The sequence below is a fragment of the Myripristis murdjan genome, chromosome 5, assembly GCF_902150065.1.
Source record: "Myripristis murdjan chromosome 5, fMyrMur1.1, whole genome shotgun sequence".
Classification (NCBI taxonomy): Eukaryota; Metazoa; Chordata; class Actinopteri; order Holocentriformes; family Holocentridae; genus Myripristis; species Myripristis murdjan.
Window position 1 is genome coordinate 33,591,641 of NC_043984.1, and position 24,670 is coordinate 33,616,310.

General features: G+C 42.4%; 1 protein-coding gene across 1 annotated transcript; it reads left to right on the plus strand.

The window, feature by feature from the left end:
- The first annotated feature begins 19,981 nt into the window (after positions 1-19,981).
- Positions 19,982-21,546, plus strand: LOC115359828 (putative nuclease HARBI1). The gene is made up of 5 exons (XM_030052471.1): positions 19,982-20,270; positions 20,421-20,588; positions 20,680-20,795; positions 20,969-21,080; positions 21,173-21,546. The coding sequence occupies exons 1-5, from the start codon at positions 20,006-20,008 to the stop codon at positions 21,544-21,546; spliced, it is 1,035 nt and encodes a 344-aa protein (XP_029908331.1). The 5' UTR covers positions 19,982-20,005.
- The last annotated feature ends 3,124 nt before the right edge of the window (positions 21,547-24,670 follow it).

A 24,670-nucleotide genomic window follows, 5' to 3' on the forward strand; every position in this document is an offset into this window, starting at 1 on the left:
AAATGCAGTAAAGTGAACTTTTTGCCTCTGGTTCGGATGAAAGAAAACAAGCTGAGGCAGGTATGGGACGGTTTCAAAGCTTCAGTTCCTACATCGGCAGGGGTCAGAGGTCACGGCTGCACCTGTTTCCACGCAGGCCATCATACATGATGCAGCAGCTCTGCTAACAAGGCGCAGGTCAATACAGAACAAGGCTGAGTGAGTGTCATGTCATTTTTGTCTTTACATTTTACTGTAGTAGAACGAGAAAACTGTATTTGCACACACACACACACACACGCACACACTCAGATTTCCTTGTACCGATGCCCTTGTGTGGGGCTTCCTTCAAAGTCGCTCGGTGCGGCGGATCGATGCGTTTTGAGCGCTAACGACCGCGGCCCGTCCGCCGCCGCGCCATCCTTGGAACACATAATCAGGTCGCTGTGCGTTCGCAACCTTGATGGATTTTTAATTCGGACGAGGAGAGCGAGCATCAAACCGGCACGTCTGCCTCCCACGACATCGCTGAATAATTAAAGCCGGCTTTCAGAGGCGAACATGCAGAGAGGAAGAGGAGGAGGAGGAGGATGGAGAGAAAGGGAGGGGGGGGGTTGAACGAGCACCTTTTGCGTGTGAAGCCGGCGTTGGCGAAGCGGCGGAGGGCGGGGTCGGGCGTGAGGAGCCTGGGACCCCCCATGGAGCCGAGAGGAGACGGGGGAGGGCGAGGTCTGCGGCTATTTTTATGCTCTTCTTTTTGGTTACAGAAGCGGATGGATTTATGTTTTATTTACGAGTCAGAGGTTCACTTCCCTCATTTAGCCAAAGTAAACGACCAAGTCATGTGGCTCAGTGGATAAAGCAAGGCACTAACCCTGCTGGAGTTAGGGGTTCAATTCCCTACATTGCTCATTACTCTGCATCCCTGATGAAGGCTCTTGGGGCTCGAATGAATGTTTTGAAATCCTGCATAACCATGTAATAATAAAGGCTTTTTAAAGATGTTTTTTTCAACAGAACAGTGTGCCTCAGATGCTCTTTAAGTTTGCCGATTCTACACAGGATGTTAATTTAAAAGGAGACGAACGCGAAGCTACAGTAGTTTTGGTAGAGCGTGTACCTCTTATCAAGGCCAAATCCTTACCGCAGCGTCCTCGGTTTGAATTTGCTGCATATCATCCCCTCTCTGTCTCTCTCTACTATAACTATCAAATAAAGAAAAATGTCCCAAAAAAATTAAAAAAGGAGACTAATTTAAATATAAATCCTCTCCAGAGAGCACCTGATTCTCGTTCACCTGATTGAGGAGCCATGCAGCGCTTCTTTATTCTGCTTTTTTTTTTTTTTTTTTTTTAGCATTTCCCTGCATTACTCATCAGGTAGAGCAAAGCACAGCAAGGGTTGAGGGTTCAACGCCCTCTATAGCTCAGTGCACAGGGTAAGGCACTAACACTGTAAAGCTTAGTGGATCTGTGTTGCATTTTCAGCTCATTTAAATTTCATTTCCTACATTTGTTCAATTTTTCCATCAATTTTGCCCGATGGCTGGAGCAAGGCACTCGGACTTCCAGGGTTAGGGGTTCAGTTCCTCTGTTGCTCAACGGGTAGAACAAGTCCGTAGCACTACAAGGGCTGAGGGTTCAGTTCCCAGAGTAGCAAGTGTGAGGCAAAGGCAAAAGGATGTTTATTTGCATAGCACGTTTCATACATAACAGCAGTTCAAGGCGCTTTACACTGAGGCACATTTAAAAGCATGGAGAAAAAGAAATAGAAAGAAAGAAAGAAAGAAAACAAATTGCAACAAATTAAATGGAAAAATATGAGTAAAAAGTGCATAGGAAATATAAAGTCAAAACGCAAATAAAACCTCTTGTCTAATTAAAAATACAGAGCCATCCACAGCCGGAAATTCAGGGATCAACAATCTGCATCAGTTTAATAGAAATCAGTGGCGAGCATAAAAGTTTTAAAGCTGGATTTAGAAGACGTTCAGGTTTGTTTCTCAGATTTTTCAGGAGTTCCTTGCAGCGGTGAGCGCCGTAACGACTAAATGCCGCCTCACCGTGTTTTGCTTTGACTCTGGTCGAGGTCGAAAACCAAGATGCATTTCGCCCATAAACCATTCAGCGGTTCGAAAAACCAGCAGTAATATTTCAACATCGATTCTGTGACTCAGTGGGAGCCGGTGTAGGGATCTGAGCATGAGCGTGATATATTCAGATTTTTTTTTTTTTTTTTTTATCTCTAGTTAGATCTGTGGCTGCTGCGTTATGGATGAGCTGAAGCTGTCTGGTGTCTTTTTTTGGGGAGCGAGACCGTAAAAAGACCGTTACATCAGTCCAGCCTGGGGACAGTAAAGGCACCGACCATCTTTCTTTTTGTGGACAGAGACGGGGATCACAGTGTGTTTGTGTGGCTCAGAAGTGCTTCTGCTAATGTGTGTTCAGTCCTGACGTACAATAATAAAATGTGTGAATGGTCTGCCTGATATATGAGGTTAATATAAAGACAAACTAACAAGATTTCAGGGTGCAGCCAGGAGTTCGTTTGGGGTGTTTTCCTCGTCTCTCTGGATCTGGATTAAATTTAATTGAAGCAGAAACATGTTTTATTCAGTCAGAGGGACTCGATGGGAGCGATGGGACGGGCTCAGGCAGTAGGAGCGCCGCGCTGATGTGGGATTTGAACTCAGACGAGGCGACGATACGTTACAGAGACGAGGGACCGCGCCGCCGTATCACAGGCAGAGTGCCGGGTTTTGCCTCTTGAAGCATGAATCCGGAGTCAGACGGGGTGACGCCGGTGAAGCGGGTTGAGAGGAGGCCAACTCTCTGCTTTTCAAGTTTCTCTGTTATCGGGAAATTTTGCAGTGAACTGACTCGCTTTGTCTCAGTGCTAAAACTGAAGGAAAGACGTTTTTGGGAGTCAAATCTAAAGAAATGGGTTAGTAGTGGAAAGAGGGAAGGTTTTCATTCATCTGGTTCATTTTGCTGAGCTGCCAGGCGACTTGTCTCTGCGTTACCTTTGATTCTGATTTCTGTTCTGATTAAACAAATCAGTTCTGCTGTTGAAAATAGTTCCTATCAGTTAGGAAAAATCTCCGCACTCAAGCCAATCCTGTCCCTCCGTGACATGAAAAGTTATTCATGTGTTCATCACAGGGCAGTTCCCTTTCCTTTGGCCTCACCAGTCTTCATGATCTCGCCTGCAGACGGTCCAAAATGCAGCTTTAAAGGTTTTGACTGGGACTAAAAAGCACGTGCACATCAGTCCAGTCCAAACCACTCTGCACCGGCTTCCTGCCCAGTTTAGGATTCAGTTTAAGATCCTGTTGATTGCATTCAAGGCTCCACATTATATCACAGGCCTTCCGTCTCTGTTTTTACATCTGAAGACACATTTTTATCCACTGGCTTTCTTGGCCGACTAACCTTTTCATTTTAATTTGTTGTCACATATATAACTTTTTATTTCGCCCTTGTTGTTTATTGTTGTTGATTCATTTTTCAGTGTTAACTTTGTATTTGATGTCCTTTGTGCAGCATTTTGCAGCACTTTGGTCAGCTTAAGATGTGTTTAAATAAACTTTACTTGGAGCATGAGCAGAAAATACAGAGGCACAGAGAGAGAGGTAAAATAACTAACAACAAACAAGGAAAAAAACCAGAGGAAATTAATAATAATAATAAAAATAATTAATTTAAAAAAGCAAGGGCAACAATTTAAGAACACAAGGTGGAGAATGAAAGAATAAAGCTAACCCATAATTAATAGGGATGGTAAAAAAAAATCTATAATTCGTTTTTTTTTGTTTTTTTTTTTTGTGCGACCAGAATTACAGAAATTGTTGGGTCTCCCGTCTACAGGCCAGAAAGCATTTTCTATGAAAAATCACAGCAGCTACCAGAGTAATCACTGAGTTATTGGTTGTGATCATCAGCCTCGTCCACAGATGGGCTCCTGCTATACGCAGACTAAACACACTCACAGAGCCCTTGATCTTCTTAGAGGCCCCCAGTGTCACCAAAAAAAAAAAAAAAAAAAAAAAAAAAAATAACATAAATAAAAAAAAAAAAGACTGCTGTATTATTTTACTATGACTCAAGGGTAAAATAGCAGGCAGGAAGGGAGTGCCACATCTCCTCAGATTCATCAAGCCATCAGAAACAGGAAGCAGTCGTCTCCCTCCAGTGCGCAAACGCAAAAATGAAAAACAACTTTTTGGCCCCCGACGCAGACGACGGGAGGCGGCGCTCGGCCTTTTGTCGCCTCTGGCTCTTTGCTGCCGGTTCGGTGCGTCTGGGCCTAAAGAGACCGTCTCAGAATCAGTGAGCAGTGCTTTTAATTTCCACCGTCTGCCGTCTGAGCAAACACAAGGAAAGACAATGCAGCGAATGCAGGGAATCAAACAAAAATGAATAAATAAATAAATAAATAAATAAATAAATAAAGATTTCTGCAAAATTTACCGGAACAGTTTGCATTTTCCACACGGCTGCTATCCGGCTGGTTAACACCTGAACTGTGGGCTGCTTGCTCCCATTACAGAGAGTGCTGCTGCTGTCAGGGGCTGTTTACGTCACCTGGCCACACACACACACACACACACACACATTCCATCACACACAACAGAACAACCTGACCTCACTAACACACACTCATACACACAGGAGCTTGACACAAAGGAGGGGCAGAGAGACAAAATTGAAACGCCTAAGCCTGGCCCTCTTGTGGACACAGGTGGTACTGCAGGCTAAAAAACAACTATTTTCTCAGTGTTCATGTATTGGGCCCCTGAAAAAACATACAAACCTAGTCCAGTCTACCCAGAATGCCCTGAAATGTGCCCCTACACGTTTTCTGCAGCATCCATTTGAGCTGTGATGAAAAATATGTGTTAAAAATTTTTGCAATGTGAGTCCATGGCAGCCTCGGTGATTCTGCCACAGAAGTTAGAACATGATCTATTATTTCTCAAATGATTTGACTCTTATGTCGCTGTGCTGCAAGACACACACACACACACACACACATATACACACACTGTGCAGGAAGGAAGCAATCTCACTCACCGTCGGCTATCATCTGATGACGATTTAGCCTCTGGGGGCAACAGCTAATTTTCTTTTATTACACAAGTCGAGATTTTCTCCACAAACATCGATATTTTATGCTTACCTTCTGTAAAGACTAAAAACAAACCAGAACGCTTGTCCCTCGGCTACAGATTCAGATAGATAGATGGATAGATGGAAGGAGGAGGGAGCCTCTGTTCATGTCAGCAGCGATCACCGCTCTGTGTTCGGTGTCCTTCACACTCTGAGCTGCGAACAGACTGAACCTGCAGCTTCCTGCCAGCCGCGCATTTCAAATGCAGCCTGTTGCTCATAATGCAGCCTGACAGGGACAAGCCGCCACGCTGAGGAGGAAGAGGAGCAGGAAGCTTCAGCAAACACGCAACCTTTCATCCCTGATACAAAACAGGGGGGAGTTTCCGATACAAGGTCTTGCTTTTTTTTTTTTTTTTTTTTTTTGCTGAAATTTGCACAGAAAAAAACACCCACCTGTCTATCCAAAGTAGCTCCAGTGAATTTGTAAAATTCTCCCCGAGCAGGATTACACCCCGCCTCTGGGAGCTCCACATTTCGCTGACCACCGCCTCATTTCTTTGCCTTCAGTCTCTCCCCGGGGGAACAGATTCTGCAGGGCGGCTCAAGGTGGAAACACAAACCCAGAAGTTCTCTCCGTGCGATAACACCACAAGTCCAAGGACGTCGGGGAGCTTCGCCCGGGCGAGGCTGCTCTGCTCCCAGTGTGAGAGAGAGAGAGAGAGAGAGGGAGCAACTGGATGAATGCAAAGCAGGACACCGCTGGGAAACATCAAACATGTTTAGCTGAAACTTTCCCTGCTTTACTTAACATTTAAACACGTCTCATTATGTTTGAGCTGCTGTGGCACCCTAGAAGTGACCTGATTAAAACAGGAAATTATTAAGTTTTTCTCCGCTTCTCACTTTCTTTTTATGTGTATGTGTGTGTGTGTGTGTGTGTGTGTGTGTGTGTGTGTGAGGGAGAGAGAGTGTGTGTTTCCAGGTATTTTCACGCGTAGGAGCAGTAGTCAAAGTAATTACATTAATGAGATCCGACACTAAGCACATGTGTGCCAGCGTTGTTTACGCTGCGCTCACACAGGAGGACGACTGTATCGAGCCATATCTCTCTCTCTAGCGCTCTCAAAACTCTAATATGTTTGAACGTGTGTGTTTGCATGTTTATGTATCTCTTGCTACCTCAAACACACACACACACACACACACACACACACACACACACACTCATTTCCATATCAGAGTGCTGGCATAGCGGCACAGCACATGTTTACATTAGAAATGAGCTGATACCTCAGCCGGCGTCGACAGATCACATCTGCTTACATGTCTCTATGTCGGAGAAGATTCAGTCATCAGGTGCATGTAAATAACAAAATGTAAATGTGGCGCGCGCGTGTGTGTGTGTGTGCCATGAAAAGACTCCCACCCTTTCCTTCTGGCGATCATTTATTTTCTTAGCATTTCTTCAGTCTATCATCCATGCATCATTCCTGGCTGACAGAACCTTGTTTAGACTTGAAGCTCTTTAATTAAAAAATGATTTCCACCAAAACAAAATAAAAACTAAAATGACAGAATGATTGCTGGCGTAGCGGTAAATAACGTTATAACTCACTATGAAAGTTAGGAGACCTTTACTTCATCAGCGAGCCAGTGTGGCATCTCACATAATAAATGGCTGAAGTCGGTGTAGAAACTCTCTTTACTTGACTGAACTTAATCAATAACTAACCTTTTCCTGTGATTAATATGTAAAATTGGCTAATTCAAGCCACTGTCACATATTTCTTTCATGGTGGTGGAACACAATTGTCTGTTTTGTTCTCTCTTCTATTGGAAAAGCGAGACAAATGCATAACAAGAGACTTAACATAGACATTATATGACATTACGTACATACACGCAGCGCTATAGTGGGACAAATATTACATTAAACAGACACTGAGGCATAAGAGTACCCTTATGGAAAGAAAATATATTTACCAATATATTACATGAAATATATTACAATATATTACATTTAATATATGGAATTACACAAAATTTATATGTTATGTATTTGAAAATGTCTTAGCAATACATGGAATAATATATTGGTGAAACATATATAATGCAATATATTTATATATATTGCATCAATATATTTTAATATATGGTATAATACATAAGTAATTGCGCATTTCAGATATTGCAGTATATTGGAAAATATAAAGACTAGTTCCCATATATGGAAATGTATTATCTAATATATCACATGATATTTTCCAGTATACTGCAATATATTTTTGTTTCATAAGGGTAAAGGATGAGCTGGTATAGTAAATGATGAAAAAAAAAATCCAAATTAAAACCCCTTTTCCCTTCAGTTCCTCCCTCCTTCCCTCCCCCTCTTTCTGCAACCCCCCCACCCCGACCCCATCCCAATGCAAAATGGGTTAATGTGTGTTTCCTTCATAACATCTCACTTTACAAAAGAGATGAGAAACACACCAGGCAAAGCCGTGGCACGACGCGGCTGCTGCAGCCGAACACGTCCAGTATGATCAGGTGACCAGAGGCTCCGCCCTCCTGCAGGGAAAACACAGCCGGCACGCAGCCGACCGGCAGCACAGACGCAGCAGGTGAGGCAGGTAGAAGAAATGCACTGTGCCACGCCTGGGCAACAAGCCATGCCCATGCCTGGTGTTTGTGATACGTTAGATCTCCTACAGCAGCGGCACACTGAGCGCATCAGGTGTGATCCCAACCTGAGCGTGTGCACTTTACCTGTTTACCAACTGTGACATGAAAACCGCAAGAAGCAGGACGAGGTTAACGAGCATGCCTCCGGGGCCTACATGTGAATACAAGTCAGTGCCCTTTAACTGTGTGTCACTGTGCCGAGATGGCACCGTCATAACACCATCAGTATGTTGGGATGCCAACATCATGCACAAGATGCTCACAGAGGGACATCATAAGCAAAGGAAGCGAGTATGCGTCCTCCCACAGCATGATGGTCGTGTAAAATCAGTTTTGTGAAAATGAGAAACATGAGAATAAATCACATTTGGTCTTCCTGGTGTGTAAAGTGATAGTGGAGGCATTTTAGATGCTAGCTTTACCTTGGGCACGCTGCACACACGATGTGTCTGTGTTATCCTAACCGTCCCATCACATCCAAAGAGCTGCTGACACCCAGCAAGCTAGTAGGCTGGGGTACTATGCTTTTTTGTAAATGTACTAATCTATCTATCTGTCTATCTGTTGGTGTGCCTGTCTGTCTATTACTGTAAGCATTCAAACACAACAGAGACCCAATTGAAGAGTAAAGTTTACATTTTCCTTCATGAAAAGGCATAAACACCAGAATACTATGAGATATAAACGGGATTAATCCCTTCAACTCTGTTTTCCCCTTAAATTCTCCTTAAGTAGCTTTAAAGTCAGGAAAAACACACACACTTTAATCCATATTGTAGGACACTCATACATCCTTGTTGTGTATCTGCTGGTTCACACTTAAATTGGCTTAAATATTCAAAGCCAAAGACTCCATTGTTTTATGGCTGCAGCATCACATCAAACAGAAAATAATATATGTGTTGTGCAACATTTTATTCACGTTTCCCAGGAGTTCAGCAGCACATGTTTGGGAGCAATGGAAACCTTGGGATCTCCACGAGAATTTAAAATAAAGTTCTGTGAGTTTGAAAAAAAAAAAAAGCAGCCAGACAGCATGCATTTGCAGTAAGTCATGAGTTGAAGAGGTTAAACTGTAAATGCATGTTACAGGGGAACGGGGTGAAAATGTAATTACATATAAATAAACGGAGACATTAGACTGCAGGTATTAAAGGGTTAATATCCAGTCAAAACTGCCTCAGTTCAAACAGATCGTTTAGAAGGTGTATTTCCTATCAGCGTGCTTCCTGTCAGGAGATTTTATGCGTGTGTGTGTGCATTTGCATATGCAGGTTCCCATTTATGTAAGTGCTGTCAAGAGCTCTCTGCAAGAGTGTTGTTCGATGTGTGTGTGTCTGTGTGTGTGTATGTGTGTGTGTGTATTTGCATATGTGAATACATTCAGTTCTATATTAGCACTGTCAAGAGCTGTTCTCCCTGTGTGTATACAACCACATATGTATGAGTACATTCAAACACTGTCAAGGGAATAGTATAGAGCTGTTGTTATTCTCTCTGTGTGTGTGTGTGTGTGTGTGTGTGTGTGTGTCTGTTTGTGTGTATCTGTCTGTATGCCTACATATATTGTTTTCTGTGTGTTTGTGTGTCTGTGCACACACACAGATCCACCTCCTCCCACGCAGAGCAATCTCCTTTGATTCAATACAAGAACATCTTATATGCAATGTGATCTGATTGATGAAAGGGCAATTCATACAATTGCAGCAAAATTAATGACAAAGAGGTTTTGGTGTTTCTGAACAGCTTAATCCTCATTCATTCAGCTACAGCGCACACTGCTGGGAAATGGCCATCCCTCTACTAATAAAATATGATAATAAACAATGAAAATTCATTGCCCGGCTTTTTGCTCATCCAAAACAACCAACACAGTCCAGCTACAGGGAGATTATTCAATAAATCATGATGAAAGTGGAGAAATAAAAGCCATTTCTCAAACACAGCAGGTAGTGGTGCAGATGGTGGGGAAACATCAAGGAGCGCGGCCCAAACTGTTTATTTTATTTTATTAAACATTCATTTTATTTTTATAGCATTACAGTATATCTTCTTTACTGGACGCTTTTACAGTCCGGGGAGGGGAGACAGGCAGGAAAGAGACTGCAGGGTGGATTTTAACCCTCAACATGGACATGTGTGTTAACCTTGTGAACTGCACACACACACACACACACACACACACACACACACACACAGCCTCTCAGATTATTTGTTAAACTATCTGTTAAACTTCTATGAAAGAAAGCTTTTACACAGGACAGGTTGTGACAAAGAGCTCAGGTGTATCTTCACATTATTCCAGGTGCTTGATATGAAGGAACAAGCAACAATTTCATTTTCAGTTTTACGCTTCCACTGGCACATCCCATCATAAGAATTCACAGATACCGGTTTTATGCAGATGACATTCAGACCTACCTCAGCTCTGCCCCCAGTAATTTCAAAATTTCCTTTAAAAATAGGTCTTAAATGGGTGGATGGATGGATGATGTCCATAAATGGTTGACTCAAAATGCTCTGCAGATTATTTTGAAAAAGGCACCCCTCCTCCAACACCCAGATTAAGCTTGAAAATGGCTCTGTGAGTATTTTAACTGGCACCAAAAAGTAACCACATATTACATCTGTTCTTACATATTTGGACTTGCAATTATGTTTGTTTTGGAGTTGATCTTTTTTACTAATCACTTTTAAAACTTGGACAGGACTAATCTGTAGTTATATTTCAAACCTTTTAACTCCCTGTTTCATATCTCTTGTGTTCTTTTTCCTTTTTTGGTGATCCTTTGTTGTTTTTAGTCTCTGCTTTTGCGTTGTTGTATATGACTTCTTTTATTTCTATTTTGTAAAAGACCTTGTTTGGAAAGAACAGAGCCAGGGCCCTGGTGCTGTGCATGCTGGCTCACTGTAAAGACACTAGCACACTTGCACCTGTGTTCACCCTGCTATTTCATGTCAGAATGGATGCTGTGAAAACAGGTTTAGACTTAAGTATGGTCAGTAACTCATAAGATAGATGGAGGAAGATAGATAAGAAACCTCAACATAAACCGATTAAATAGTTCAAACACATTCATCATGTCTTCATTTACACTAAAAAGACGTTTTTTGTTTCTTTTGGTCGGACATAAGTTAAGGGATGTTATTTACCTTGACAGTTTCAGAGGTAATTTCCTCCTTCCTCAGAAAGCGTCCAGCTGACAGCCAGAGTGGCATGTCAGCTGGCTGCTATGCACATGCTATGCACATTGTCTAAAAGCCAGCTCTTTAGACAAACCAATTGAATTTGTAACTAATACTGTCAGTCATAATATTTCTGGACAGCCAGTGCAGCATTACAGTTGAATTTACACATTACATTTAAATTCAAGAAGTATTGTGACTGGACTCTCAGCCAGCAAATTCCCCCTGAAATCATACTTGCACACACACACAAAGTTCATCCGTTTTATTTCTGCTTTTTTTTAAGCATGATGCCAAAGCTGACACCAAGGTAATTAACCACTAAATAGGCAACAGTGGTCCTCTCCTGAAATGCTGCCCCATCAATCATGACATCATGTCCTTGTTTGTCATGAAAAGTGAAATTAATTTTCTGTGCAAAACCAGAATTGACATCAACAGTAAAATGAAGAAGTACAGAAAAATGGGGCTTGAGTGGCACCAAATTCACTTTTTGCAGATGATACACTTATTTCTGTTAGTCTCCTCTTTTCTGTTAACACACCCATACAGTAACCATGTCCAAATGCAGTTATGCATGTACCTGCTGGAATTGTTGGCTGTGCATGTTTAAGTATGCCTTTGATATATTTGTTTGTACTCATAATTTGCTGTTGTAACAATCCCCACAAGCATTGATAACGTTTAATCTCATGTAGGCCTAATATCTTTCAGACTGTAGGAGAATAACAGAAGAATAACATGAATAACATGACATGAACAGAGTGGCATTCACCTCTAAGAAATCACCAGCTGTGAGAGTGACATTAGGCTATGATCACATGCTACTGTGTGGTGTAGAGCAGCTTAATGGTCTGTTGAGAACAGCGGAGCCTTTTCATCGGTTGTTTTGAATGGTTTTGTCTTGGCAACCGTGCATCTCTTCCAACTGACAAGCTGTTTTGGGTGTGTCACACTGAACATGATTCTAGTTTAGTCTCTATGTACACCATACAGAGGCAGTGCCTGGAGCAATATACTTGTTTACCTCTGATTATACATGTTTATAACTTTAACACCTTTACCCTTGCTATAAAAAGGCTTTCTCACCCCCCATTCTTATTTTCAAAAACACCATCCCCCTATGTTGGATAAAGTGCAAGTACATTACAAATACATACAACTCACAAGTGTACCTCACATGTCCTATGTGATCACAGCCTCGCCTAACAAGCGCTGTCATCATCATCTTCATCTTCTAACTCTGCTGTTCCACAGAGAGCTTCACCGGTAAAATCCTCAGAGGGCGCTCATCCCAAATGCTAATGTGTGGAAACAGCTTCTCCTTGAAAGGGTGGGTGAAAGTGTGTATGTGTGTGTTCGAATCAGGTTCAGAGAATGTCAGCTGTCCTCTGTTCCAGTCCAGATGAACTCTGATTGTCTGGAGCTTCTTCACGTGGAGGACAGAGAGGCGATATGACGGGGAATGTGCAGTGTAATAGCCAAAATGGTTCTTTATTGCCCATAATCCATTCCTTATGACCTGGTCCCTCTGGGCAGACTCTGCGAACACACCCACTTTCCAGTATGGGATTTTTCCAACCTCAACATCCCAGATGTGAATCCCTGAGTTAAAGCCTTCAGAGCCCAGGACAGAGAAGTAGGATTTAAACCTCTCTGGATTCTCTGGAAGTTTCTGTTCCTCTCTGGTCAGTCTCAAACTGGTCAGATCTTCAGACAGGACAAGTGCTGGATGGGCGGTGTTGGGGTCCAGAATCACAGGAGTGTAGGAGACCACCTCCTTCATCTTGTCCCAGACGGTGAAGCTCAGGTTGCCCAGGTGTTTGGCCTCGTCTATCAGAGCTCCTGAGGGCAGCTGTGGATCCTCCAGCAGGGGGCGCTGGACTCGCTCCACTGTGGCCGTGTAGTTCTGCAGGAATGAGACGTCTTCAGCTCTCAGCTCCGTCTCTACAGCTCTGATTGTGTCTGAAAGAGTCACTATCTCTCTGCTCAGACCCTCAATCTTCTTCATCATTGTCCGACTCTTCTGCTCCTCTTCCTCCCTCAGTGCAGTGATCCTGGCCTCCTCTTCCTCTTGGAGAAACTGGTGAAGCTTCTTAAAATCTTCCCTAATCTGCCTCTCTGTGCGTCGGGCCTGGACCTTAATGTACTCTGCTGTTTCATCACAGTTTCCTTTAACTTTATTAAAGAGCTTCAGCTTCTCCTGTAACAAGGTCAGTGATTTCTTGAGTTCCCTCTTGTGGCCCTTTGCAGCTTCAGGGATGGGTCTGAATTTGTGGCCTTTGTGTGTTGAATATCGGCAGAAATCACACACCGGCTGCTGATGGTCCAGACAGAAGAGCTTAAGTTTCTCAGAGTGCAGACCGCAAAGAAGCTCCAGCCTTGTCGAACCTCGGTGATTGTTCTCCAGTATGAAGGCCTCACACTGGTTCCTCAGCGCACAGTTACGAGGCGGTTTTCTCGTTGAAGAAGTGCTCTTACAAACCGGACACTCGTGCATTTGTGTCTTTGTCCACCATCTCTGCAGACAGTCCTCACAGAAGCTGTGGCTACACGACAGGGAGACAGGATCTCTGAAGATGTCATGGCAGATCGGACAGGACAGATCCTCCTCCTTTGGGTCCTTAATGTCAAACGCCAGATTGAATCGGCAGTGTTTCAGTATACCAGTATTCCCGGTAGTCCCAGCTGTAGCTCTCTTCCCTTGTTGAAGTTGTGAAGGTGAATCTCAGTGTGTGTGTGTCCTCTCAGTGACTGATGGCAAGTGATGAGAAACAGCCTGGTTTCTGCCTTATCTCTGGTGAGTCTGGTGTGGGTGGAGCTTGGTCACACCTTTATTTTGTGGTGATACTCCAAAATAATACTCCTACATGCATTACCTACAGAAACCTGCGTCACTTTATTTTTGTTTTTTAATTCAATCCAAAACTTATGACCGTTATGGGTGGAGCTTGGTCATGCCTGTGGCAAGAATCACTCCAAAATAAACAACAATAAACCACTCTATATTACATGCTCAGTCATTTACCGTAATAGGCCGGCGTCTCATGTTTTTTTAATCCACAATTAGATCTCCAAGATTTAGTCAAGTCTAGACAAGTCAAGTGAGTCTTTATTGTGTTTGCAGCAAGTGTTAAAAACATACTCAAAAATATATATACAATCCACAAATATGACTCTAAAGAGACACATGCTCCAAAAAACATACATACAGTTAATAAAATAATAATAATAATAATAATAATAATAATAATAAAACTTTATTTGTACAGCACCTTTCATACAAGAATTGCAGCTCAAAGTGCTTCACAATAAATAAAGAACATTTGAAAACACATTAAATAAAACATAAAAAAGAATAAAACACAATGGGGTTCCCATGCATAACACTGGAAAGACTAATTATCAACACAGCATGAAAAGCTGCCCACTCCCTGAGTGAGTTTGGCTGATTAATAGCCAGAGGGATAAAGATTTTGTAAACCTCTTGGTCTTCTCCTCGGGTGCCCTAAGGGGGGAAATCAAATTCTACTCGAAGAAGACAGCCAGGACATATTAAAACGGCATTAGCCTTTGTGACAATTTTTTTTTTTTTTTTTTTTTTTTTTTGAAGGTGACAGACAGCTGGGCCTGTCCCAACATGATAATCTTGCTGACTGCTTTCACAAAACATCCAACTTTGTTCCTGTTGTTGAGCCTCCAACCAGGCAAACATACAAAATGTCAAAACAGATCCTGAAAGCCACAGACAAACGCAAAAGAGAAGACGACGCATCCTGTACATGATATCAAGATGTAGAGATTATGCATTTCCCCCCCAAAAAATTAATATAGCATGTACACAATAATGTGAATCCTGAGATTTCTATTATTTAAAGGATTACTGTTGAATAATTTCTGCCCTGGGAGATCAGACTCCCCAGCCGACCTGAAGTAAGTCATTAAAATGAGGATTTTACCTGTTCGTGGTATTAAAATACAATCTGTAAATTCATTATTCATCTATAATGATAATAAATAAAGAATAAAATAAATACCTAAAAATATAGAAATAAGCAATATGTATATATGTTTCTATATCTATATCTATCTCAGTATTTATCTACTTAAATATCTTTCTGTATATAGGCACACGCATACATACATATTTGTTTGTGTACAGTATACATACACACACATATAGCTATATATGCGCGCGCACACACACACACATACATATATAAATATACTTAAATGCATATATGACAAAACTCAGAACATGAAACTAAGAAATTTTAAAAACTGTGATAATAAACTTGTAGTATTATTGATTATTATGGTTGGATTCAAACCTGCAACATCACGATCAGTCGGTACGAGCCTCCGCCCACTGATCCATGGCTCGCACCCGGACAAGGGAAGGCTATCGTCAATACAACCTATTGATCCGTCTGCGTTATCATTTGTTAGGCCGGCGGCAGGCATTGATAAGGCATCAGGATTGGCTACAGGAACCGCTGGCTATTGACCCGCTCTGCCTCCAAATTAAATAGCCACACTCTTGGGTATTGATAACAGAGTCTTATAATTTGATACAACAGTGCCGGGTATTGATTGGCAAATCTTATGATGTCATCAAGCAGGGGTGAGTATTGATAAATGTGATAGGAGGGGAGTATTGATACACAGTGCAGGGGAGGGCATGGCAGAGGCAGACATGGGAGGTTTAACAAGGGTGAGGGTTATTATTGTGTGTGTGTGTGTGTGTGTGTGTGTGTGTGTGTGTGTGTGTGTACTCGTGTGCTTATCTACATAACAAGTCTGTAACAAGCCAGTAAGAGCTCTGTGCACAGAGAGACAGAGTTTCCAAGTGTGTATCTAATGGAAGTGTGTTACAATCAAGTCACCAAAGGGCCTTTGTGTGTGTGTGTGTGTGTGTGTGTGTGTGTGTGTGTTTACCAGCGGTCAAAACAACCCAGGGAAAGACTAACAAGAAAAAATATCTGTGCTATTGAGTGTCTGTGTGTATCCAATTGAAGTCTATAACAACTGAGGCACCAAGGGAGTAACTTAGTTGTTTGTGTGTGTGTGTGTGTGTGTGTGTGTGTGTACATGTGTGTGTGTGACATTCCTGCTGGTAGCAGCAGGTTTATTGGCCATGCTCAAGGTCAAACAGAGTGACAGAGAGAAGTAATCAGGGAGAAAAGAATAAGACAGACCTTCTTTAATAAGTTTTTGTGGCCGGGTGTGTAGTCTAACAAATCATTATTAATCATCCTAATTGAGGCAATAACTTTATTTTAAAAAGGAGGGTGGGGCAGTGATGTTTTTTTGGTCAATTTAATATGATGAACCGTGACATTTAAATCACAGACAATAGTGTGGAAATCATTTCAAAAACGTGTAGGAAGCAGCAGAAACGAACAGGCAGCCGCTCGTTATCGCAGAATAAACCCTGACGAGACGTTCAGGACCCCGACGCAAATTACACACCGGCTTACACACAGGCTCTCTGTATCCATGTCCAGTGTGTGGGTGTGTTTTCATCTGCTGGAGGGACAGAGCTCCGCATCAATCAGGCACACACACACACACACACACACACACATGCACACAGACACACAGTACATCTAAGAGGTACTTGACAGAGATGCCCATCTCAGCAGTTATACCAGAGTAATTAGCTTAGATCGTCTTTCTCTCTCTCTCGCTCTCACTTACTCACACACACACACACTCAGACACACACACACACACACACACACACACTATACCTCCTTATTTATAATGCCCTGCCCCCCTCTCTCTTTTCCATTACACTGTATTTTATTCTCACCGGGGGATTTCACCACTGGGGACCAAACACGTTGTTATCTCACTCAGATATATGTGTGTGTGTGTGTGTGTGTGTGTGTGTGTGTGTGCCTATGTGTGTATAAATGCCTCTATTCTGCTTCCACCACCAAGCTAAATCACATCATCCCCACTTTGGATGAAGGCCGCACAAAAAAAAAAACGAGAAACACCTCCTGACAGGTGGTATGCAGGTTACCATGGCGACTCGCAGGTTCTCCCATGTTTATCCGTGTTTTCTCTGTTTACTGCAAACCGTGGCCGTCACACAGCACAGCACCGCACATCTGACATCTGTGTTTCCAGTGCTGGGTGGGAATCGAACCAAGAAAAGCATCGTTTTGGTGTCAACAACTAAAAATTTACTCACAAGCCTTCAAGGTAAACCTGTATTCCAAAAACAGCAGCCATATCTTATTCAATATGTAATTTTATGAGTTTTTAACAGCAAATCTATCAAAAGTTCAGTTTAAAAAACTCGTCATGCTGTATAATCTCAATAGGTCTCTGGTATCCAGTCGTGTTTTCTCTCAAAAACCAAATCATGACGTCGTTTTTCAGACATTAATGTGCAAAAGTGAAAATCTGTTGGCCCAAGAGGGAAGGTTCAGGCTTCATCCTCTAATCGACATGAACGCTGCCACCAAAATTAATGGCCATCCACCAAATATGCTGTTAATATGCTTTTTCAACCCCATCACTGCAGCAAATCTCTGTGTTAAGTCTCATCTTCAGTTCATATCTTATTTCTCTTCCAACAAGGTAAGAAATCCAGCAGCAGGATGAGATAATCCAACTTGTTTCCAGAATTTTCTTGAATCAGGCGTCGTTGTCTTGATCCTGGTGGGCTGATCTGCCTTATTCTGCTTTATTTTAACAACTGCATCGGAAACAGAGCGGCTTGATCTCATCCCTCTGGCAGAATTTTTTTTCTTGTTGGAAGAAAAAACAGATTTGAACACTGAAGATGAGACTAAATGACTTTTCTGCAGTGAGTCTGGTGCGGCCGCCTGCCACTAAAGGGCTAAAATGCAGGATGATAGAATAAAAAAAACGTGTGGTACAGTGAAGGTTTGTCAGTGCCTCTCGTCTTCCCCGTCTCTCCTCAGCTGTGGCAGATAAAAGATGCTGAGAGCGAGCGTTAAGGCCTCATCCACACTAAGACAAATTCATTTTAAACGCATAACTTTTACTTCGTTTTACACCGAGCGTCTCCATGACGTATCCGAGCCGCTAAAACAGAGACTTTTGGATCGGCTGCTTACTGCGAATTAGTTTGACAAAACGCTGAGAGCAAGCCGTGGCCATTTGATGAAGCGCACCCTAGTGGTTGATGTGGGTAATGATCCATAAAGGAGCAGGAGCTCGATGTTTGGTGTTCCTGTTAATTTAACAGAGAGACTAACGGGTCACAAACACATTACTGATATTAATACAGATCCTACTGACATCTGTTGCATTACATTACTGATTTTTTTTTTTTGTGGTGACTGTGAATATCCCTTTCTTCCTCCTGAAACAAGTAAAACTGCACTGGAAACAACAGGCAACTGGATTATTTTACGTTGCTTCAAGAAAAAAACAACATTTGAACAGTGAGGATGAGACTAAATGACGTTAAGCAGCAGATTTTTTCTCATGTTCCTGTTTAACCAGCCCAGACACTGTGTGATGCTTTAACCTGACCAAAAAATACCAGAGTACAGGGTTCCCTGAATGCAGCGCCTGATCGCTGCTTAAGTTATCACTTCCTCTGTGGGAAGTGACGACTTCCCAGCAGTGACCAGACTGACAGAATTTAATTTGGACCATCAGGGGGAGTCTATCGCGGCTCGGTTAGCGCCGCTCAGCTCTGCTGCTCTGCGATGCAGGCTGATAAAACGGCTGCAGGTTTCCAGGATGAGAGCCGCCGCCGCTGCACCTCACTCTCCTGCAAAAATGTTTTCTACAATCCACAATTACACAGAAATGCATCCAGAGATCAAAACAAAAACCTATAAAAATAAACTAAAAGAATATAAAACGTAACAAAAACTTATTGTGTAAAATCTAAACTATGAAAATATGAAATTTAACAAAAACCTACAGCATAAATCTAAAATATAAAATGTAAAACTTAAGCAAAGCCTATAGTATTAAACCTAAAATCTGAAAATATAAAATTTAATAAAAACCTATGCTATAAAACCTAAACTATAAAAATGTAAAATGTAAATGTAAATTGTGTGACAATGTCAGGTGCAGTAATGCCAGAGAGATAAATACTGTATGATATCAATATATAGACACTAGAACAGAAGAAAATCTAATGTTAGAGCTCCAGGGTCAAACGCCTCAGCAGCTGCTTAAAGAGGCAAAACCAAAGATTGTTAGCATCTGACTGCACAGACAGACTGATAAATCTGCAGGGGGTCGACAGAGTTATTGATCGATTGGTTGATCGATCCCAGTGACTCAACGGGAGCTGAAATTTCTGGGTTTCATTTCTCACTTCCCGAGCCAAACTCTGTTAAGGAACAAAAACCTTCCAGCCACTTCTCCTGTTCCTGCAGGGGGAAGCGAGGATCCATCGCGACTGCAATCAAAAATAATCACAGTCTCGACCTCTGTGTTGATTTTATTATTCTTTTATTACAATACCCATAAGTCGTGCCAACTCTGTGAAGAATCTGATGATCAGAGCAGCTCTGATGCTGCCTTCATGAACAGTGGGAAATGGGACACTTCCAACTTCCATGTCCAAAAAATCCACATGCATACACACACACACAAAGACATTTTCAGATGTTTAACATCATGCTTACATCAGATCCTGGGCACCTGTACTTCATACATCCCAGTCAACGAGAAAGTTAGCATAAATGCACAAATCTCCTCTTAATAAAACATGATTTTTTAATATACAGACGATTAAAATCTGCCCTTTTGGCCAAACAACTGCTGGTGAAGACAAACAGTAAACAAACAGCAAAAAGAAAACCTCGGCTGAGTGAGAACTGAGGCCTGTACCATAAAGCTGGATTTCGGCTTAGCGAGCTAACTTCAGGCTTAACCCTGGCTTTTCTGTACCATAAAGGTGGCTTACTTTCTATCGGGCTACGTTGCCGTGGTAACCTATGCTGAACACCTAACCTGCTCCGGAGCAGGTTAAGTTCAGGATAAGAGCTCAGCAGGTATAAAAGCCCCACCTACTGACCAATCAGCTCTCTTGGAAAATGGCCTGTCCGTTTTATGAGAACCCGGTTGATCTTGGTGCACAGCTTGTGCGAAGAGCGCTCAGGCGCGAGAGAACATTTAGGGATCGTTGTAATCCGTTCGAATTGCCTGAACAAACACTGTACGAAAGGTACAGGTTTTCGGGGGAGGGGTTACAATACATCTGTCAGCTGCTGGAGCCTTACATCAGTAATGTAACGCACCGCAACCACGCGCTGACAGTCCCGCAGACAGTGTGCATTGCACTGAGGTTTTTTGCCACAGGTAGTTTATTTCTTAGTGATGTTTGTAATTATTATGATGTCTTTAAATCCCTCGTTGGATGGGTTGCAAGCAAGCCACAGATAAAATGCCATTAATCAATTATTTGTTTAAGTAAATCATGGATTCATTCATTCATTCATTCATTCATAGGTACTTTTATGTATTCTGTTGGCGATGCCGAAAACCTCGGGAAAAACACTGTCTGTAGAGCTATTCATAAAGTCGCGGGGGCCCTGACTGAGCTCATCGATGCATTCGTGGTGTTTCCCGGCCACCTGCCCACGCAATGCATCAAAGAGGGCTTTTATGACATCGCAGGTAAGCAAGGTTGATGTGTAATTTGCATAATGTAGACTAAGCCCTATGATGTTTGCTGTTGTATATTAAATGCAGCACATTTCTTTCACAGGGTTCCCCAGGGTGCTGGGTGCCATTGACTGCACCCACATCCCCATCTCTGCCCATCTGGGTGAGAATGAGGCCGACTTTGTGAATAGGAAGTCTTTTCACAGTCTCAACATTCAGGTAGAATTCATCTTACAATATTATTTTATGTCAGTCATTTTAAATTAAACTGTCCAAATGTATAAAAACGCCCACACAATGTTTTTTTCAGTAGTAGGCTTGTTATGTTTGAGTCCTTTTTAAATACACATTGCAGCATCACTCACTACAGTTTATCCCCAATGCTTCTGCAGATGACATGCGACCATCAGATGATGGTCACCAGTTTGGTGGCAAAGTGGCCAGGGTCTGTCCACGACTCCCGCATATTCAGGGAGTCTTTGCTGTGCCAAAAGCTGGAGCAGGGTATGAAAAATTTACATTGGTGGCTACAGATTTTCATGATATCCTCAAGCATTTTTTCCACACTTATCAAAGCAATTTGTTTTTATCTTTAGGGCAGTTCAGTGGAGTGCTCCTTGGAGACAGAGGCTACGCCTGCCTGCCTTATCTCCTGACCCCCTATCCTGATCCTGGTGCAGGGCCACAAATGAGGTTCAATGTGGCCCATGCCAAAACCAGGGTCAGGATAGAGATGACCTTTGGGGTCATCAAGGCACGATTTACATGCCTCCGTGGCCTGAGGGTGGCCCCAGACCGGGCCTGCAGGATCATATCTGCATGTGTGGTTCTGCACAATATCGCCACAATGAGGAAGGAGAGGACCCCCCCCAGTGACCCCCCACCCCCGGATGTGGTAGACCCCATCATTGTTGATTTCCCTTCAGGCAGGGCTGTGAGAGAGGCCATAACTGAAAATTTTTTTAGTTAAATGAAAAAAGCAAACATGGAATTTTTTTTTTTCTTTTTCAGTTTTAATTTTTCTCCCGCTCCTGAAACAAAAGAGCACATTTTGAGTTTCAGTGTTGCCTATGTCTGAAAAACATTACATCACAGATAGATAGATAGATAGATAGATAGATAGATAGATAGATAGATAGATAGAAAGATAGACAGATTTAATTTATTGATCCCAAACTGGGAAATTCCCCTGATGTTAATTGTTTAATTTGCCTGAAAATAAATCACTGAATTACCTTCTTCTCGTGTTGTAATTTTTCCACCTCAAGTTTGAGTTTTTTCATTTTCAGTTTTTTATACTCAATATCCAGTGTCTTTGCTGCAATGTCTAGTTCCAGTTTTTTTTTGTATAGCATTCTCACACTGTCAGCTCCGACCTGAAACAAATTACAGACATTACAGTTGCTTCACCATATAAGCATTGCTCCTTTGCATGGCTGGCTTTAAAATAATGCCAATGTCACACTGACTATCCTCATTAAATTGAAGTAAATTACATCTTGCGATTGTCTCCTGGTGGACTGTCTGGAGGTGGAGGCCACAGGCTCGGGGTCTGGAGGATTTCCCTCTTCCTGTGAAATATACATCAAAGCAGCTAATTCATTTTAAGATAGCGAGCACTTGAGGACACCCATTAGTCCCATGTGCAGACCACCACCATTAGTGAGAAAGGAAAGATACATCAGAAACTGCCAAGTGTCCACACTGGATCTATGTTAAAACAGGGTGAATGACATATAACGTTTAATTATGGACTACAGTGTACCAGCAATGGTCTTTCTGAGCCTGCAGACAGTGTCTCCTCCTCGTCCAGGGCCTCCACCTGAGTACAACCCCCCCAAATTTATGATCAGCAACCACAGATGACACATGTAAATGTATATGACAGGTTGACTTCACTATTACCTCTGCATGGCACAGTGTTTGTGTGGGTGGGGGCAGCAGCGTGAGAGTATGAGTCTCACTATCAACTGTTGAGAAAATACATGTTACACTCCCACAGTAAAAATATTGGATAATTGTGTTCTATGAACAACCCAGTGTTTTAACATTGAGTCACTGAGACGTACCCTGAACAAATAAGGTGCTGCGGGAGCTGCCACTTCCACCAGGGTCTGATGTCACCCCCCCCTCTATACCCTCCAACAAGGGTCGACCCTCATTGTTGGAGAGGGCCAGTTCCTCTGCAGGTGTGTAAGGCTGAGTGGGAGCCCCCCCCCCGTCTTTTCCCGATGAGCTTTTTTCCTGTGGGCTGCAAAGAATATCATATCAATTCCATTGTGATCATCCTACACAGACAGTGTGAAGAAGTAAAGCCTTGCACATGTTGGAGGCTATCCGGTCTTTAAGTGTGACGTAACACCCTTTCAAAATACTATTTCCGGGTCCAAACGCTCTGACAGATACTCAAAACAAACGACAATGGCTTAACCGGTGAACTTGTTTACAATCACTTCTTTCTTCAGTGAGGTACCTGCGAGAGTCAAAAAGGGCTAAAACTCCTTCAATTCCAACAAAAAAGAGAGTTTACGAGGTTGAGGTGAGTTAGAAGTTAGCAGTAAGCTAGCTAGCTAGTTGACATCTTATGATGATATGCCAAAAAAAAAAAACGCACAGGGGTCCGTTTCACAAAGCAGGTTTAGTGAAGACTCTGAGTCTGTTCACCCTGAAATGAGGGAAACTGAGAGAAAGAGGGGTAACTCTAGTCTGTTTCACAGAGGGAGGTAACTGAAGCTCTCGGTCAGTTACCGCAGTAACAGACTCCATGAAACTAACCTGGTCGGGACCGTGTGTGGCTGAAAGAGTGTCCGCCCTCTTTCAGCCACACACCGTATTTAACTTCCTCATTCATTCAGTCAGCAGGCGAGTTTTGGTGTGGCATATTTGTTCTGCCGTCTATTATTTAAAATAATAATAATTTAAAAAAAAAAAAAAAAAAAAAAAAAAAACAGTCAGTATGCCTTTATTAGAAGTCCATTAGTAGTTAGGTGGAGACTTTTTTCACGAACATGGCATGTCCTGTTGACAGCGATCCCGTGGATGAAGGTGCAGTGTTACTGCGCACAGAATTAAATATTCGTCGGGAGATTATGCCAGAGTCTTACCTGTTTGAACAATGTTTTTATATTTCATCTTAAACTGCCGCCAAGTGCGCTTCTCCCCCGCGGCATTGCACCTAAATGAAATAAATTAATAGGCTACCATTCAAGCAGTTTCCCCCTGTAATATTATTGTGATTGCAGCGGACTACATTTAAACTTATGCACTGACCGGAGCAGCAGTGTTCTCCCACGCCGTCTCCCTCTGCTTTGCCGCTGCAGCGGTGTTGCACTTTTTTTTTTTTTTTTTTTTTTGAACATGTTCAAACTCGCTGTATGAATGCATTAAGATTTCCAATTCAACTGGGGTGAAAAACGCAGCCCGACGCTTCCCCGTTGCCATGGTGATTCGTCAAATCGGGGCTCCATTGACGCTGTCATTTCTTTTTATAGCTGTGGTGCACACACTTAACTCCAGGTGAAACTACTCCGAGTTGATCAAACTAATTCAGATCAGCTGTCCTGGAACCGAAAACTAGACTGTTAAGTTAAGACAGTTAATACTAACTGAACTCTCAGTAGATCAACTGAGAGTTCAGGCTCAGACTCGGAGTTTGTTGAACCTGCTTCGTGAAACGGACCCCAGGACTGCTATAACTTTTGACGTAAATTAAGATGAAAAAACTTAATATTTATATATGTTCTCTTTCTCGTCGCTAGGAAAGCGGTAGAATGACAATGGTATCGTTTTTTAGACTCAGATCTGTTAGAACAACCAGGAACACAGCACTGCGGCATATTGAAATGACGAGGATTGGACCCGGAAATAGTATTTTGAAAAGGTGTTACGTCACGACTTAAAGACCGGATATAGCCTCCAACATGTAGGCCTACATATACATATGCTACATGTACAAGATATAGTAAGCGTACTGACCACTTTGAAGTATATTTTTATACTTATGTTTGATTTGCTCCCATGTTCTCTTTGCTCCACTCGGGTTGCATCTGAAATAATTAGGCTACAATCACATGCCATAACGAAACAAATCATAC

Coding starts and splice junctions, on each gene's coding strand:
- LOC115359828 (XM_030052471.1), top strand. CDS start 20,006: ATGGCCTGTCCGTTTTATGAGAACCCGGTTGATCTTGGTGCACAGCTT. Junction 20,796..20,968: donor TTCACAGTCTCAACATTCAG/GTAGAATTCATC, acceptor ATGCTTCTGCAG/ATGACATGCGACCATCAGAT. Junction 21,081..21,172: donor GTGCCAAAAGCTGGAGCAGG/GTATGAAAAATT, acceptor TTTTATCTTTAG/GGCAGTTCAGTGGAGTGCTC.